Below are 19,641 nucleotides of genomic sequence, written 5' to 3'. Positions count from 1 at the left end.
TTTGAGTTTGGGGAATTGTGGATTTTAGGGGGTTCGAATTTCTATGGTTTCGAATGTGGTTTGTTATGAGTTTGAGCGTTACCGGATTTCAGCGCTTTGAAATGTGATTCGTTATGAATTTCAGCGTTACCGAATTTCAGCACTTTCAAATGTGATTCGTTATGAATTTCAGCGTTTTGAAATGTGCGCCTTCGAGTTTGGATAATTAGAAATTTGAACGCTTTCAAACGTCTACGCCTTCAAATTCGAATAATCACTAATCTAAACGCGTTTAGATCTCGAAGCTTTCTAATTGAAATAATTAGAAATTTGATCATTGCCGAATTCGAACGCTTTCAAACGTCTACGCCTTCAAATTGGAATAATTACTAATCTAAACGCGTCTAGATCTCGAAGCTTTCAAACTGAAATAATTAGAAATTTTATCATTACCCAATTCGGAAGCTTTCAAACGTCTACGCCTTCAAATTGGAATAATTGTGAATTTAAACGCCTCTAGATCTCGACGCTTTCAAATTGAAATAGTTAGAAATTTGATCATTACGAATTCGAACGCTTTCAAATTCGAATAATTACGAATCCAAACGCGTCTAGATCCCAACGCTTTCAAATTGAAATAGAAATTTGATCATTATCAACGCTTTCAAACGTCTACGCCTCAAATTCGAATAACTACAAACCTAAACGCCCCTAATTTAAACGCTATCACACCCAAACACTTCCAACTCTCGAACACACCTACATCATCCTTCGTCAATAACATCGAACCAGCACTTGCCAAAGTAGATCGCTCTCGAACCTCACGGCCCCAAAACCGTCGCATTTCATACATCGCTCCATTTCCTGCGTTTCCCAGGTCGTACCCGACCGCAAAGGGATAATTTATATCTTCGCTCCGTTTCTTTCGCTCGGATTTTCCTCGGCGAGCGCCTTTCACCCGACAAAAGCGCCGGCGATATTCGCCGAGGCCGCGCGAAAGAATGCAAATCGGCCACTCGCGGAAACTAATTATCCGTTTGACGCAACGCGCGACGGCGAACACGCAAAAAAGGAGAAAAACCATCGAAGGGGGGGGAAAAAAACGGTTGGGTCGTGCGCCCGGTTCTCTCCGCGCCATGATTGCGAGGCTGCGATCCGATTCGAGCCTGCAACGGCCTGTCGTAATCAACCATCGATCTTCGAGCGACGATCGAACGTTGCCTAGGATCCGCAGCCGTGACAATGCAACAGGCACCGAGGGTTCCGCGATCGAGCGTGCACGGACTCCGATGCACCGGTAATTTTAATCACCGTCGGATAACAAAGGTACGAAGTAATTACCGATGGATCGATTCGGGCTGCTACTATTGTGACGGGATTAATTATCTGGTCTTTGGCGTTCGGGTATGAAGTACCGTGCCAACAGATGAGTAAACAGTGGAATAGTTGAATAAATCTTTAACTCTTTGCGGACGAACGTCGACATTTCGACGAGATTTTCATGTTTGTGGGAATGGATGTATTTGAGTGAATAGATATATTGAGTGATGAATGTGTGTGCAATAGATGAATGCGACTGTGTGTGCGAGTTTTGAATGTTTTGTATATTTCAGAGAATCTTCGTACGCAAAGGGTTAGATAAATGGCTGAGTGAATCTCTGAATGAACAGCTGAACGAATTAAATAAATCCTATATTTCCGTTTACCATTCGCTTCTGATTATTCTCTTTATAAACTATCTTATATAATAATAATAATAATATATTATTTAATAAATAATACTATCTCCATAAACTTACAGGTTATTCAGCTTAGAACAATCGAATTGACTACCTTCGTTTTAATATTACCATTACTTGCGTGAAATGATTCTGATTATTTTCACAACGAGAATCAAGATAAAAACGAATACTATCTTTATAGACTTATAGGTTGTTCAGCTTAGACCAATCGAATCGACCTTCGTTTTAACATTACCATCACTCGCGCAAAATAATCAAACTTCGATAAACGTGTTCAAAAACACTCGGTCTGCGCTCGATCGAATGAAACCTTTTTCCTGCCGGTTCTCCGTCGTTCGAGCTCCACGGAAACGCACGAATGGAAGGGCAGCCTATTAATTGCATACGAGCAACGAGATTCAAAGGGATTAACCACTTGACGAGTCAATACACTCGAAAAAACGCGGGGAGGATGAGACGGACGGTGATTTTTCCGTTGGCGATCGGAGCTGCAGCAGCAACGCCGCGCGCCGCTCGGCCACTCCACCCTCGTGGCTATTCAATCGCCGGTCCCGAGCCTGCTCCTCGCACGGTGCACGTGCGCTGCCTGCAGGTCCGCGAATAGCGCACCGTGGATGCTCGTGGAACAAATAGGACGGCGGGCGAGGCTCTCGAGAGGATCGAGAACGGAGACAGAGATGGAGACGGAGATGGAATCGGGCGGAGGGGGAAGGGGGATCGACGAGAATGGATTAGACGTTGCGACCGGGAGGAAGAGATGTTGAAGAGAAATGCAGAAGTAGTGGAAGAGGGATTGAAGAAGGAAAGAGGGAATGAGTATGAGATATAGAAAGAGAGATTGAATAATAGAGGAAAAGAGTATGAAACGTAGAGAGAATGAGGGGAGGAAAGAAAGAGGAAAGGATTACGAAATGTAGAGAGAAAAAGAGGTTGAAGGAAAGAAAGAGGAAACGAGTATGAAATGCAGAGAGAAAAAGAGGTTGAAGAAGGAAAGAAAGAGGAAAAGAGTGTGAAATGTAGAGAGAAAGAGGAGTTGAAGCAGGAAAGAGGAAAAGATTAAGAAATCTAGGGAAAATAGAGATTGAAAAAGGAAAGAAAGGGAAAAAGAGTTTAAGATTTAGATAGAAAAGGGGAAGAGGGAAAGATAGTGACAATGGTAGAAAAGGGAAAAGCAAGTAATAAAGAAATAGAGAAAGAAAAGGAGAGAACGACGAAAAACTAAGAGCAACAAACGAAAAGGGAGTAAAAGAAGAAGAAGCACAGAAGATAGAGCAGGAACGAGAGAAAGACAAAGAAAGTTATACAAACAAAGAAGCAAGAAACGAAGAAACGAATAGAAAGAAAGATAAAGAAGAGAAGACAGCGAGAGAAAGAGCAAGCAACAAGGAAAACATAAAAAGAGAAAGAAACCACCAGGGATAGAAACCGAGGAAGGTGAAGAAACGAAGCCAGAAGAGAAATCGAGGAACAGCAAGACCGAGAGAGATCCACGCAGAGAGAGAAAGGGAGATAGGATTAAAAGAACGTTGGGCCGAGAGAACGTGAACGAGGAAGTACAAGAGCAAAAGGGTGTGCGAGAGGGAGACGTATTTCTCGGGCAAATATAATATACGAGTACGCGAGGGCCCCCGGGGAGAGCAACGTCCACCATACCGAGACCATAATCTCGGCCGGACGATGGTACCACACCCATGGGGGGTCGGCGGGTACCAGCGACGAAGGACGGGCGCACGGAGCCGCGCATCGCTGCGTTCCCGCGGATGCACGCTGCCGCAACGATCGCCGCGCGTCCCACCTTTCACCCGTTACACGCGGATCGCGCTCGACCGCCGGACGAACGGGCAATCTTTTAGACAACTCCGGAATCGGCCGACGACGATTTCTACTCGAGCACCGACGATACTGGACCACAGCGGCTGCCCCCCGGTTCGGTTTATCATTCGAACCGACCGTCCATTCGCTCGGGTAATTTGCTATGGGTGGGCGTATTATGTTTTCCATTATGCCACGGCTCTTTCTGGATACCGCGCCATCCATGTTGCCAAGCATTGCTGGCGGTGGGTGTTTACGAGCACCGTTCGGAGGTATTAATGACGAGTACCTGTGTCCGATGCTCTTGGGCAGTAGGCTCGCTGCTCGAAGGGCATTTGCGAGATGCACTTGGGAATGTTTGTGGCTTGTAGCACCGGAAACTGCGTTTCTGCGAGTTTGACAGTCGTTGGATGTGGTGGTTGAGGTTTTGAGAGTTGGTAGAATTTGGAATTATTGATCCTGGTAGGTTGATGTTAGAGGTGTTAGAATATAAAGATATCGAGTTGTTCTCAAATGCTGATGTGGAATCGATCGAAATCGTTATTCGAGGTTTTGAGAGTTGGCACTAGAGTTTGGAATTACTGATCCTGGTAAGTGCTGATGTTAGAGGTGTTGGGATATAAAGATATCGAGTTGTTATTCTCAAATGCTGATGTGGAATTGATCGAAATCGTTATTCGAGGTTTTGAGAGTTGGTACTAGCATTTTGACAGTCGTTGGAAGTGGTAGTTGGAGATTCTGAGAGTTGGTACTAGAATTTGGAATCACTGATCCTCGTAGGTACTGATTTGGGAGGTATTGATTATAGAGCTGTTAGAATATAAAGATATTCAGTTGTCATTATTCCCAAATGCCGATATAGAATTGATCGGAATCGTTATTTGAGGTTTTGAGTGTTGGTGATAAAATTTTGACAGTCGTTCGAAGTGGTAGTTGGAGGTTTTGAGAGTTGGTACTAGAATTTGGAATCACTGATCCTCCTAAGTTGATGTTGGGAGGTATTGATGTTAGGTGTCAAAATATAAAGATATCGAGTTGTTCCCAAATGCCGATATAGAACTGATCGAAATCGTTGTTCGATGGTTCGCTATTTTAGCGAATACCTTGGGACACCGTTCGTTTACAGCTAGCAAGAAGCCTCGCACAGTATTCGAACGGCGTTTCGCAAGGATGAGACTCGCGGAACAAGTGGAAATAGAGCGTCGACGCTGATGAATTTCGCAGAAAGTGGCTGTGATTTCCGTTGGAATGCAAGCGAATATCGCGAAATGGGAGCATTTACGTGGAATGAGATCCGCCCGAGCATTATTACGGTCTAGGTTAGCCTTGGATTTGTTTAATGCCGCAAGTATTCCCTGCGGACGCGAGCGAGATGAAACTTGACCTTGCGCGCCGCTGATTCTTCAGCGATCATCAAGATCATTTGAAATCTTATTTCCAACGTTTCATGTAATGTTCTTGTCCCCTTCGCTCTCCCGTGTCGATTAAAACGAAAAGAAAGAATCGTCTAGCTTGAATGTTTGTATTTACTTCGAGCTGTTCGAAGGCTGTTCGATATGTAATTATCGAAGATATAACAATATTTCCGAAGGTTGCGGAATTAATTACAAAACCGTTGAAGAGTAAAGTCACGAAGGAGCCAACGGTCATCGGCGCTACCATGCCAACGGAGCTTCGCTTCATCGAACGAAATCCACTTTCACCGTTCAACACACCGTCTCGAGTTCCCTTGCAAAGTGCCTAAATTCTGATGCGAAATTACAGGTTCCACGTGGCTGTGCCTGGAAATCACGGAGAGGCTGTTCACCGGGCAACGTGATTTTTATAATCGAATCGATGTACCGAATCCTGTAATTCCGGCACAAGCCAATATTGCTTAACCTCACGCCGGACGCGTCATGAAGATTTCGAGATCCATTTAACACTGGAATTACTGAGCATTTAATACGATTAATATGCAATTTTCATAAAATTGTAACAGTAGATTATTTTCAGTTTCTTCGGACATTCATTATAACACTGAAATGAAACTATTTATTTTCAAAAGCATTTCGAATATTCAATGCTTCGAAAATATCAATAATTAAACAAAAAAATCGAAACCAATTTGAGAAACTACTTTGCTATTAGCAATTTATTATCCACTAAACTCACTAAAGTTTAGTGTTTACTATTCACTAATGTAAATCTTCGCTCACAATGTAATGGAAGATTTCTAGATCAATTCAATATAAATCACTATCCTTCATAACACATAGAACAAAGTAAAAAATTACTTCGCTATCATCAATTCACTATCTACCAAACTTCCTACCAAATACCATTGTTCTTATTTCGTGAATAGATTCCTCGTTAAGTTAGTTTTAAAAAATGTCATCTATATCTCATAAAAATAAATTGAATATTTCTACTAACAAATTTTTCGAGTGCAAAGGATTAAGATTTTACCATTGACTACTCACTCAAAGAAATTTTCACCCTCAACGAAATGCAAGATTTCCTTCGCAGATCCTTGCAAACAATTGCGTTTCTTGGGAACAGTAAAAAATGACACGACAAAATAATACAGGTTAAGTAGGTTACCGTTCGCGTTATCGATAGCCTAGGCTTCAGCCGGAGTTTCGATCGACTTCGGCCGCGGCGCGGGTTGGGGGAGGTGGTACTGGTCCGACCGGATCGTACAACAGGCCTGAATGAAGAGGAGTCCTCGAAAGGAGGGCTGAAAAACGTTCGAGCACCGAGTCGAGGCCCTCCCTTTATGCGGCCCGTGTCCGCCGAACAATGTCCATTCACTCGGAACGGCGAGCCCCGAATACGCTGCCCAATAAAACCGAGCCGACACGACGCGGCGAAAACCTGCGATCCTCCGACGGGATACCTTGCGCAAGCTTACGTAACCGGCTGCCGGGCACGACCGATATCGAACACGCTCTATCGAATCATTTCTCAACCCTTCGCGCTCGACGATATTTTTCGTTAAAAATATTCATCGCTTTCTGGCTAAATATTAACGATATTTCTCGCAACTGACACAATTGATCATCTATAAATTAAGAGACAGAACTATTTCACTTCGATGTTTTATGTGTTGATACATTACACATGGTTTAACCCTTTGCGGACGAGGATTCTTCGAAACATAGAAACCATTTTACATATTACCTTCAATCCATTCATCACGCGAATCATTACAGAACCTCAGACAGATGACAAAGATTCATACGCTCGAAACTCAGCGGCCATATTGTCGCATCCTAACCTCACTTCAGAAAACCCCTGAACCGAAAATCACCAGAACCGACAAAACAAGCATAAAAGCATCAAAGTAGCCACAAAAATAAATCTACTCCGATCCGATCCGTTGCAGGTCCCGGATGAAGCCGTCGAAGTATCCCGAGTCCGCGTCGCGTGTCGCGGAAGAAGGAAGCGGCGCGGCGTCGAGGACAACGCGGGCCCGAGAAATTCTTTGCGCGGCCGACAGCCGGATCAGAGCCGCCATTAATTTGTCTAAGCGGATGATAAATGCTGCGAGGAATTTTTTTGAGGGCACGAACCGCGGCCCCTCGACTGGAAGCCCGTTGTCTGACAACGGTGATCCTTTTATTTCTCATCTTCCCTCCGTCTTTCTCTCTCTCTCTCTCTCTCTCTCTCTTCCTCTCGCTCTTTCTCCGTCTTGAGTTCTTTTTTCATCGCGAGGGAAAAAGGATTAATGGGCTTATAGCATGACACTGTCGACCGATAAGATCGCAGGCCCGTTTTACCTGTCGGCTGCCGGCCCCCTTCCACGAGGGCAGCGGCCGATCATATCGCGGAAATCCAAATCGCATCGTGTATCTCGTAAGTCCGCTGGTAAGACAGGCCTTTTATCGATTTTTGATCGCGGCCGCCTCGACTTCGTACGTCTGACAGGACCCCGACTCGCTCGCTCGCCCGCTTACTCGCTCCTGCGATTCTTTCCGACTACCAGCCGGGCCGTGTCATTTCTTTGAGAGCTCGAGCGTGAAGAAGGTACGCGATCACGAAATCGAGACGCGCGATGATGTTCGTGTTCTTGTTTCGGGATCGGTGGAGATCGCTTGATAATCGGGCGACCGTTCGTTGGATTCTTCTTTTGATCGTTTAGTGAGATAACGGTATTATTATTTTTGATAGTGTGATTAAGTAGATAGCACTTCAATTATTTTATAGTTCTCTGTGGACAGGATTTATGATTGTAACTCTTGAAAATAGAGGTTTGGAGACAGTTTCTTAACACTTAGCACTCCAGGTTGTTTTGCAATCTATCGGCAAATGCTACTAATTTTTATAGTATTCCTAGCAAAAATGGGAAATGCTATAATATTCCTTCGATCTTTTATTTCGAATAATTTTCGAGTAGTTTCTTTAAGATTCATTAAAATATTTAATATCATAACTAGTGCAATATTGGAGCCTACAGAGTTCAAAGGGTGAAATATTATAATCTCGATGGAATTGGTGGATTACACTTTTCAACTCCTATTGGAAACACCCTAATTACTATAACTATAATGAAAATCACTCGAAAACTCTCAGCTACCAATCACTCCACACTCTAACCTTCAAAGGGTAGTTCCATGTTGCTCTGTAAAATACATTTGCTAAACTCTCAGTTCCCAAGACTAACGACAGCTAACTTTAACCCTTTCGCGACGGCGTACCTATGCCATACTTCGCCACTTTTCTGTGTTGCCTAATGCCAGTACTAGCTTCATTTTGATTTCGCTATTGAAATAAAACAATAATATAATTATGACTCACCAACAAGTGACTGTATATACACGGCATCGAAAAGGGTTAGTGAAGACGTAAGTCCCCGTTCCTCACGCAAAAGAATTTCAAAATCCAAGGCATCTGCAGATTCTTTGTCTTTCGAAATTATAGGGGGATGGTTTGAAATGATAGCCACTTAGCCGCCTTCCGGTAGCCGCGACAACGCCTGGCCCCGCTCCAGAAGGTCCCCGTCGTCGCCGGACCTCCCGCGAGGCGCGAGTAAACGGATTTCACGCTGTTAAGCTGGCGACCACGGGGAAAAAACGAGACGCGACTCGTTATTGTTCGCGGTAGCCGGCACTGCGGCCGGAAAGGGGAGGTCCTCCTCCGGGCGAACTGCTCGTGAAAGTCGACGCCCTGCCTTCGGCTAATGTCCAAGGTAATTAACGGTTGCGATTCAGGCATTTAATCGGCCATCGCAATTAATCGACTACGCCGACCAATTTGTCATCGCTCGTATGGACTACGGCGAATGTTACAGCCCCGGAGGGGTAGTTATTTCAATGCAGACTGTTGCAGGCTGTTACGGTCAGAGTTTCTCGCGTTTCGTGTGGCTTTGGAAGTTGACATTTTAGATTTGAGACTTGAAACTTGAAATTCGAGAATATGAAACGTGAAATTTCAGGTTTGATCGTAATTATGAAACTTGGAATTTGAGATTCGAACGTTTGAAACTTGGAACTTGACATTTAAAATTCGGAAGATTGAAACTTGTGATTTGTAACTTGAAATTGGAAATTTTAAATTCGAAGAAAGATTGAAGCTTGAAATTTGAAAGTTTGGAACTTGAAATTTAAAATTCGAAAGATTGAAACTTGAAACTTGATATGTAAAATTTAAAATTTGAAAGTTTGAGACTTCAAATGTAAAATTTAAAATTTGAAAGTTTGAAACTTGAAACTTGGAACTTAGAACTGAAAATCTAAAATTCGAAAGATCGAAACTTATGACTTATAACTTGAAACCGAAAATCTAAAATTCGAAAGATCGAAAGATCGAAACTTGTGACTTATAACTTGAAACCGAAAATCTAAAATTCGAAAGATCGAAAGATTCGAACTCAGATTTGAAGTTCCTAATTACGAAACTTGAAACTTAAAATTCCCAATCCCAAAATTCGAAAACATCCGTAAATACCAAAAGACCCACTCTCCAACAACTAGATCTCCAATCAAAATAAGAAGAAATCTCCGAAGTGAATCGTCAGAAAACCACGGAGAAGCAAAGCTGCAAATCCTCCAGCAAATTGTCGAGTATAATGATCGGTACCGTGGCATCGACAAAAACTCACCGGTCTCTTGGACGGTTCCGGTCCCTGTCTGATGATCTCCAACGGCGCCGGTATCGACGGCCTGCCCAGGTACCAATCCTCCCGCGGGTTGTAGTTGTCCAGCAGTTTGAGCAGCCGCGGCACGTTCACGTAATTATCGTCATCGAAGTGGCAGAACCACCTGAAAACCAGCAGAACAGGATCGATTTAAATCCCCCGCTCGAATGCAATTTCTCTGGCCGCTCGTGACGCCTTCGGTGCATTCGGAAACGTCTCGTCCGCGGACCGTGCCATTAACCGGGCCATTCGGGCCGATCGCCATCGGATCTTTACACAACGAGCGCGCTATCTGGATCGCGTGTCCCGATGTACGACGTCGTTGATCGGAAACGGAACGGTTTTATCGGCGGCTGCGACGGTTCGACGACGCGCGGAGTGAATTCCACCGATAAAAATGCCCATTCGATCTCGTCGACGTTTATGCGTCTCGGCTAGGGCTTCCTACGTATATTCCTGCTCGGTTGAAACTGTAATTCGATGTAATAACTGGTATAATGACGAAACTTACCTAAGAGAAGTAGTAATAAAAGTAACCTGCTCGTTACCTTCCTCTGACTCACTTTTTCTTAGTTGCGACTCTAATCTTCTGTAATTTCTAATGTTAAAACTAAACTATACGTCAGTAATATAATTTAATACTTAAGGCTGCTTAATGAATATAATGACTGAAATGATCCCTTAGTTTTCTGCCTTATTTTCAGCGTAGAGTTCAAAGTCTATAAAATCATTTCAGATATATTCTACATTTCCTTACTCTCAATAATTAAAAATACTTTAGTGGCTTGTATTTTCGGCGGTGCGAGGTTAGAAACGCTCTATAGCGTGTCACGTGATGTGTCCGACGCTGGAACTACTGCGCCCGACAAAATGGCGGGTCTTAGTTCTCTGATTTTGCGATCGTCGGTATTTTGAAGGTGTCGAATAGTCGAAATGATATTGAGAATAGCTTCGTTTGGATGTTATGAACATGAGAATTTGTTGGTACAATTTGGTTAGGATTGGGGGTTAATTATATTAACCTCCATCATTCAAATCATTATAAATATTGTGATGATAGATTGTTTCTTCGGATATCCTCTATAATAATCAAGTGGAGTTGTTTATTTTGAAGATCATTTATATTCCATGCTCCTAAGATATCACTACTTGCGAAACAAAAGAATGGAGACCTCAAGTGAACCTCAAAGTGAGAAACCAAGAGCACTTCGTACAAGGATTTTAAAAATACCCAGCCCAATTCCAAATCACCGAACATCCAACACCCGTAAAAAGCCCATGCGAAAAGAAACCGAGAGGAACCAGGAGTCGTAACCGAGTCCCAAATAACGCAGATAAAACGGTCCTCTCTTATCTGTCATCGAAAATCAGCGAAGAACCGGCAGATCCACGAAGGAACTGCAGCCCACGGTGTATACACACTTAGACGAAGGTCCGTGGAATTCGTTTTCCGGCAAATTGGCCCGCGGGTATGCAAATCCGCGATAAACCGGCCGGTGTCGTCCGATAATTACCCGGTTACGCGATACGAGGACGGATAAGGGTGCAGGAATTCGATCTAATCGGGCGGCGTATGCGGAAAACTCGGGAGGCGCGTATCTTATCGCGCGGCGGGGCGGGCCGGACATCGAAAAGCAATCGCGGGTACGCGGTTTCCTGGGACCGCGGCGCGGTGGAAGCGCGGACGAAATAAAATCTGCCTAACGAACGGTTCCGGCGCGCCATTAAAGCGCTACCGGGTGGCCGTGGACGCTCGATACGCGACCCCGCGTCGTTAATACACCTGAATTCCAGGTTTAATGGGGTAGCCAGGTTAGCTCGCCGAGGCCGGCCAGAAACGACGTCTCGGTCCGCTTGATACGCGCGCCGGATCGTATCTTCCGCGTGAACCGGAACGGTACAGCAGGCGAATGCGACGGTGCACCGTCCCTTGGTTCCGCGGACCGCTGATCCGACTTCGAGACTCTGAGATTTTGGATTCTAGGGTAGTTTTTGGAAAGGGGTGCTTCGTGAGAATATGTTGTTTGATTAACGGTGATGGTTAATGGAGGGTTTGAATTTTGGTTTCACTGGGAAAGAGTTTCTGCTGTAGGTTCTTTGTGAATTTGTTTTGACACCTGTTGATATTCTTTGGATTTCTATCGTGAGAGTTATTGGGGCTGAGAATTTTTCTGTGAAGCGGTTTTTTAGCGCTTTGAATTTTCATGACGCCGATTTTCTAACGCTCAGAATTCCCTATGGAATGATTTTCTAACGCTTTGAATTTTCATCACGCCGAATTCCATATGAAACGATTTTCTAACGCATTGAATGTTCGATCGCGCCGATTTCTCTATGCTTTGAATTCCGTACGAACCGATTTCCTAACGCCTCGAATTCCGACCGCGCTGATTGTCCTAGGCTTCGAATTCTCTATGGACCGATGTTTTAGCGCTCTGAATTTTCATCGCGTTGATTTTCTAATGCTCGGAATTCCCTATGGACCGATTTTCTAACCCTTTGAATGTTCGATGGCGTCGATTTCTGTATGCTTTGAATTCCTTACGAATCGATTTCCTAACACTTTGAATTTCGACCGCACTAATTATCCTAGGCTCCGAATTCTCTATGAACCGAGTTCTTATCGCTCTAAATTTCCATCGCGCCGATTTCTCTAAGCTTTCGATCCCCTACAATCCGATTTCCTAACGCCTTAAATTTCCATCGCGTCGATGTCCCTTCGCCTGAAATGCCCTACGAACCAATCCCTCTACACCCCAAATTCTCCACAAACCTACCACATTCGACCATGCCCGAAATTCTCAAAAACCTCCAGCAGCTCTCACCCCAAATCCCCTAAGCATTAATCCCCAAAATCCCCGATCCCTTATTCACAAATTGACCCGCTCCCGATGCACCTGCACCGAATGAATTAATTCAACGAATTCCCAACGGGACCAGCTTCCCACGCAGGAAATGCTCCCCCCGAAAGTTTCCAGCGTTCCGAACAATTTCACGACTTTTTCCTTCGCGTCTAAGATTCCCCCGCGTCGCACCGCATCCGGGGATCGCCGGAATCGCGTTCAACGGCGAGAAATTCGTTGAGCCGCGGAAACGCGAGCAAGAGAGGGGAACGGTGATACGCCCCCTTCAATCTGCATACGGTATTCGAGGCGTAGACGAGCGGCACGGGAAACCATGAATCATTTATACAGCCGCGACTCGACGCCGAGACTAATTTCGAATTTGCCGCGGGACGAACTCCCGTGGATCAGCGGCGCAGAAAAAACTTCTTGAATTTTCTTCGACGGAGATGCGGGTCGTTTTACAAGCAGGATCATGTTTATTAACGATGGAAATTAGGTTCGCCAGTGCAGCACGCGTGGAATCTTATAGGATTGAAGATGATTATTTATGGGAAACGAATTTGTTCTCAGTCTACGTGCTCATTTCTATAACAACGTAATTAATGTGGCCAATATTTGTAGTTTCTCCCGATTCGCATCATGATCCTATTCGTCTCGGTCTACCTTGATTCTTAATCGTTTATTGTACGTCTATAAATCATCATTTAACCCTCTCACATCTCACCAGTGCGATAAAGTTTCGTTCAACGTGGAGAAAAATAAATATTCAAGCCTTAAAAACAATGTTTAATCTTCTCGCGTCTAAAAAATGTGACAAAGTTTCGGTCAATGTGGAGAAAAATAAACATTCAAGCCCTTAAAACTACGTTTAACCCTCTCACATCTCACCAGTACAGCAAAGTCTCATTCAACGCGAAGAAAAATAAACATTCAAGCCCTAAAAACAATGTTCAACCCTCTCACGTCTAAAAAATGCGACAAAGTTTCATTCATCGTGCAGAAAGGTAAATGTTCAAGCCCTAAAAACAATGTTCAACCCTCTCGCTTTTAAAAAATGCGACTAAGTATCGTTCAACGTAGAGAAAAATAAATGTTCAGGCTCCGCAACGAATTGTACCGTTCAACTTCGAGCGACACGGCGGTCGAAGTTCCGAACACGCCGCATTTATAAACGGTTTCATGAGTGGCACGGGGTGTTGCACGAAAAACCAAGGCAGCCGCCATCGACGTTGCCGCGTGTAAAATCCGAGCACTCCTTGTACCTGCAATCTGCATATATATTAGGATCAACCTGCGCCGCGCGGCGGGGCCGTGGACCGGCAGAAAATAAAGGCGCGAACACTCTTCCTCGATTTTTGCGCCGCGGCGAGATTGAGTGCCCCCTCCTCCCCCTTTTTTACCTTTTCTTCTCTACCTTGCCCCCGCATCGAGGCTTTAACGGCCGGATTAATGGCCCCGAGAACTGTGAGCGAGATTTCGCGGCGGTCGCTTGTTGTGTTTTCGGCGGTGCGCGGTTAGAAATGCTTTATACCGTGTCACGTGATGTGTCCGACGCTGGAACTACTGCGCCCGACAAAATGGCGGGTCTTAGTTCTCTGATTTTGCGATTCTCGGTATTTTGAAGGTGTTGAATAGTCGAAGTGATACTGAGAATAGCCTCGTTTGGATGTTACGAACACAGGAATTTGTTGGTACAATTTTGATAATGATTGGGGTTAATTATATTAACCTCCATCATTCAAATCATTATAAAAATTGTGACAATAGACTGTTTCTTCGGATATTCCCTATGATATTCAAGTGGAGCTGTTTATTTTCGAGATCATTTATATTCGACGCTCTTGAGTTATCACTAATTGCGAAACAAAAGAATGGAGACCGATCATTTCGACTGGTATGATTCCAGTGTTAAAAACTCGGTAAATCTTGTATCAATGTTCTATGGAGACATCGTGATCTTTATCGTAAGATGAACAATGATCGATAAATTGTGAATGGGGATCACAGGACTGTAATATGTATTATTAAAATGATTTATTATTGTATTAAATTCGTGCGGAATGTAAAGCAAGCGATAAACTGTAGCTGAGTTTATAATAAACGCTCGCGTTTGACAATAAGACCAAAGGTTGAGTGTGTGTAAGTTTCAATATGGAATTCCGTATACATTAAATTTTATGGAGACTTTTTCAGCGCGCATGGTACAGTTACGCTTGCATGATCACGGGGAATAAATTAATAAATTAAGGGAACATATAAATATGGTAATGACTGCTGCTGAAGTACAAATACTCGTTTATGGGATTATTTACGTTGCAAGAGTCGTTGCATAAAAAGTGTATTATATACTCTGTAAACATAAGTGTTACATAAACACTTTAAAGACATGACTATAAACTACTCGAGAGTTAAGAGAAAAACTCGTTCATTAATCATTCGAAAAGTACTAACTCAATATCTGAATACTCAGCAACATCTCTAGCCTGCAGAAATGCACAAGATTAATCCCTTGCTCCAGAATATCGCGTCAAACTTGTGAAGATTTCAAATAGAACGTAACAAAAAATTTTACTGATAATATCGAAAATAACATAATAGTATAATCCATTTGAAAAATCTCTCGACAAAGAGTCACAACTGCCGATTTCTGTATACTTTGAATTCCCTACCGATTTTCTAACGCTCAAAATTTCCATCATGCCGATTTCTCTATGCTTTGAACTCTATCGCGCCGATTTCTCTATGCTCAGAATTCTATCGCACCGATTTCCTATGCTTTGAATTCTCTACCGATTTTCTAACGCTCAAAATTTCTATCGCGCCGATTTCTCTATGCTCTGAAATCTATCGCGCCGATTTCTCTATGCTCTGAAACCAAATCCGTCCCCGTCTTCAAAAACCGCTCCCCAAAGAATCCCCTGTTTCCAAGAACCCCCACCCGATCGGCGCGCGGCTCGATATCCCATGGGCTGGCAGATTAGTCGGTTCGCCCCCGTAAAATTCCGAAAATCGGCTCCGCGCCGTACTCCTGGGAGGAAGTGTGCACACCTCGGGCGTTGTTTGTCAAATAAAACGAGCAGGATAAAGACCAGCCAGCACGGTTTTCGAAGGATGCGCCGGCGAACCGTGGGGAAACTATCGAGCGAACGATCCACGGCCGTGCGCCGCGGGAACGGACAATACTATCCCGCCGGGACGGCACGATCGCGGCACGGTCCGCACACGTGCAGCCCTGGGGGCCCCGCGGGGGAAATTATTGATTATTAAACTGGGGCCCGGCACGGCAACTATCCCGGGACGCCGTGGCCGAGGCCGGCGCGCAGTCGACCGGTCGGCTCGCTCGATCCTATCGCGAAAAATCGGCCGGTTTTATAAAATCCCCGCGCGGAGCGGGCGGCTCTCTTATCCGTTTCTTTCCGCGCGGCCGTCGTCGCTCGGTAGTTGATGTCGACGTTACCATGGGACTCGGTTTACCACGTGATTTGTTTGCCAGAGTTTTTTCCAAAATCGATGGAAAATCGATGGGAAATCGATGGGACGAGGACTCGATGAGGGTTCTACAGCTGCGGAACGCGAAATGATTTATTGGATTGCGGACTTTCTGGGAGGGGTTGTCGTTGGGGGTGAATTTTATGGTTGTTGGGGTGGATGTTGTTTTTGGATTGGTGTTTTGACGAGGGAGTATCGTTAAGATGTGAAGTTTAATTTTGAAATTGCAGAGGAGATATTTTTGGGGATGAATGCTTCAATGGGGGTGTATTGTTAAGATGTGAACTTTAATTTTGAGATTGCGGAGGATACAATTTTGGGGTGAATTTTATGGTCGTGGAGGTGGATGTTTTTGGATTAGTGTTTTGACGAGGAAATATCGTTAAGATATGAAATTTAATTTTGAATTTGCAGAGAATACATTTTTGGGGGTAAATGCTTCGATGGGGGTGTATTGTTAAGATGTGAAGCTTTTTGTGATTGTGTATATTTCTTGGGGATGTTGATTGTGATGATATTTCTTTGATGAAGAATTGATATTTAAGTACAAAGTTAGAGTTGATTCTTAAGGAGAGAGTTATGATAGTAAAGGACGACACGTCATTGAAAATATAATTCTATTAGCGTACATTACACGCACCTGCTGTCTCAAAGGAAGTATGTGAACGAAGAAAATAGGCAAGGAAAAAATAAAGAAATAATTAAGAATCTCCGACACTTTATGCATGCGCGGCGTACGATTAAACGGGAATCTCTCTTTTCCCGTGCAATAATTAACATTTCCTTCGAAGAACGTCTCCCTAGGGACGCAAGGTGCGCGCGGGAACGAGTCAGAAATGCGCGGCGCACGTTGCGGATTATACAATTTGTACACTGCAGAAATGCATAATGCATATCCATGCACATTGCAGACGGTGGAATGCAGAATACACAAAGTGCGGATCGCGACGTGCATAAACGAGGATGGGCAGCGTGCGCGTTGCTGAAATAAACACCGAAGCGCATCCCGGCGAAATGCGCTACGCGAAAGCAGCGAAATATTAGAACGCTGACGCGGGAAAAATAATGGGCGATCGGGTTAACCCTCGACTGGGTCCACTCGGACCCTGAGCTGCTGACTGTTATTTCTTTTTTTGCAATCTTTGCATTGCTCGGTTGTTTATTTCTTTATTTCTGATAGAATTCAATGGTAAAAAGAAATTAACCTTCAACTGGATTCATTTAGACTCTAAGCTGGTGACTATTATTTCTCTTTGCAATCTTTGCATTGTTCACTTGATTATTTATGATAGAATTCAATAGTAAAAAAAAATTAACCTTTGACTGGATCCATTTAGACTCTAAGCTGGTGACTATTATTTCTCTCTGCAATCTTAGCATTGCTCACTTGATTAATTGTTTATTCTTACCATTCTCTAATGATAAAAAGAAGAGGAATAAAATAAGAAAATATCAGTTGAACGTGTGTGTGTCAGCAAGGGCGTGACTTGGTAGCTCGAAAGTGGCGAGCTCGAATCGCGTGTGCTTAATGGACCCGGCGTAGGTCGCGCACTTTTGAACCCGAAATGATTATTGATCGAGACGGGTCGGCGAGTAAACACCTGGTAATTGCGTTATTACCAGCGCCGACTTTTTATTATCGGAAGTGATCGGGAATAATAACCCGGGGTAATAACCGTTGCGAACAACGAGAGGGGATTTTCGGGGATCGATGCACGAAGAGTGTGCTAAACTTTAATTAAAATTGTATCTTCGACCCCTCGGCTTTGGACCCTTACGATTCGATTTAACTGGGAGTTAAATAATTATATGATAAGTCTCAGTAATTACGCAAATGTTAATATCGATTCGCAAAAATACTAATTCAACGTTTATCCGAACGATATTCAAAATAAATTGACGATCCGTAGAAAAGGAAACCTAAAATAATTCTAGAATTCTTGAAAAAATATTAATTCTAGATTCTGTTGAAATGTATCATTTTATACCAAATTATTAACAAAAAATTAGTGCAGATACCAGCGTAAAATAGGTGAAAAGAAAATTCTTCGCGCAAGACTGCCAAATCTCTGAATTTGTTTGCAAGAGGGAAGGTTAACCCTTTGAACTCTGTAGGCTCCAATATACCAGTTAGAATATTAAATATTTCAATGAAGAATAATAATAAAGAAACCACCCTAAAATTATTCGATTCTCCACACATCCGAATTTTCTACTGAGGAGAATAAAAGATCGGAGAAATGTAGCATTTCTAATTTTCGCTGGGAATATTATACAAAATTCGTTGCTGATAGATTACGAAACAACCTGGAGTGTTAAGGGTTAAAAGGGGAAAGAAACGGAGGAAGTTCGGAAGGACGAGGAAACCGGCGACAACCGAGATCTCTCCATCGGCAGGATCCTGCCGATAAAGCGGCACTTCCGGTCTCACCCGGCCGCACTTGTATCGGGTGACTAATCGACCGCCGCTCGCAAGATGTTGCCTCTTCCACACTCTTTTCATTTCTTCCCCGTTGCGGGGAAGGTTCGGTTCGAGTGATACCGATTGTCGCCGGAGATTCCTCGAGGGCTTCGTCGGCATCCTTGCGGAGCCCTCGAGTCCTTGAAGCGCGATCTTCAAGGTCGTGCATGGAACACGAGCCGACAAGAGCATATCGGTTTCTTCCCTTTCTTTTTCGGAAATCGACTGAATCTTCGATTAAATCGAACACGACTAAAACTAAATGAAACTGACAACTTTCGAAGATACCACTGTGTTATTTATTCAAGCAACAATATTTTTTCCTATTTATTTGAAGTCAGAATTCGAGCAGAGTTGCTTTCGATAGAAACATTGGAAAATTTGAAATATTAGAAAAACTGAGTTATGTAAAGTAGAGATTCGAACTTTTGAATTTTTCTATCGAATAAATAATAATATAGTGTGTTCGAAAATTGTGGGGGTTTTAGAGGCAACGTCTCGGTGTTGGCCAGCCAAGGATTTTATTTCGTGGAGCCCGAGCGCTCCGGGCGAAATTAAACCGTTCGCGGCCGGCCGATGTTAACTCGATTTACGCTGGTGACCAATTAACGAGCTAATTGGCGCGATCACGCGTCCGATATCATGCGTTCTCGCGGAGATGTACACGTCATTGCATGGGATACTGGATGGCGACGGTAATGGCCATCGAAATTCGATCACTACGCAACTCTTTAATTCATTAAATTATATTTCATTGCTTTCTTCTCACTTTTTAAATGAAAACCTGCACAAATTGAGTCTCCAAGAAGTCAGAAATAATAAATGTTCATCAATTTACCTTAAAGTTCCTTTACTAATTACTCAACACTTAAACACCGATTTCTCGATAGCAAACCCATGTCAAATCTTCACTAAAAAAACGTGTACAAATCAATTAAAACCAAAACCAAAATTAAACACTTATCAATCTTCCCATCGTCAAATTACTAAGTACTCAATAAATAAACAATCATAAATTCATCTAAAGTTTCTAATTACTGAACACTTAAACACCGATTTCTCGATAAGCAAACCATGCCAAACCTTCACTACAAAATACAAATCAATTAAAACCAAAACCAAAATTAAACACTTATCAATCTTCCCACCCTCAAATCACTAAGCAATCAACAAATAAACACGAACGTCTCGGTG

The 19,641-nt window shown here is 43.4% G+C and overlaps 1 protein-coding gene across 1 annotated transcript in view; it reads right to left on the bottom strand.

Annotated features, from left to right (window-relative positions):
• fng (Fringe glycosyltransferase) overlaps positions 1 to 19,641 on the bottom strand; it is a 128,097-nt gene that overhangs the window by 56,864 nt on the left and 51,592 nt on the right. Inside the window, exon 5 of the mRNA XM_076366621.1 lies at positions 9,616 to 9,775. Coding sequence (XP_076222736.1) covers positions 9,616 to 9,775 — 160 coding nt within the window. The remainder of the gene's footprint in view (positions 1 to 9,615; positions 9,776 to 19,641) is intronic.

Source organism: Nomia melanderi, chromosome 4, assembly GCF_051020985.1.
Source record: "Nomia melanderi isolate GNS246 chromosome 4, iyNomMela1, whole genome shotgun sequence".
In the NCBI taxonomy this organism is placed as follows: domain Eukaryota; kingdom Metazoa; phylum Arthropoda; class Insecta; order Hymenoptera; family Halictidae; genus Nomia; species Nomia melanderi.
This window is presented reverse-complemented; position numbering and strand designations above follow the sequence as displayed.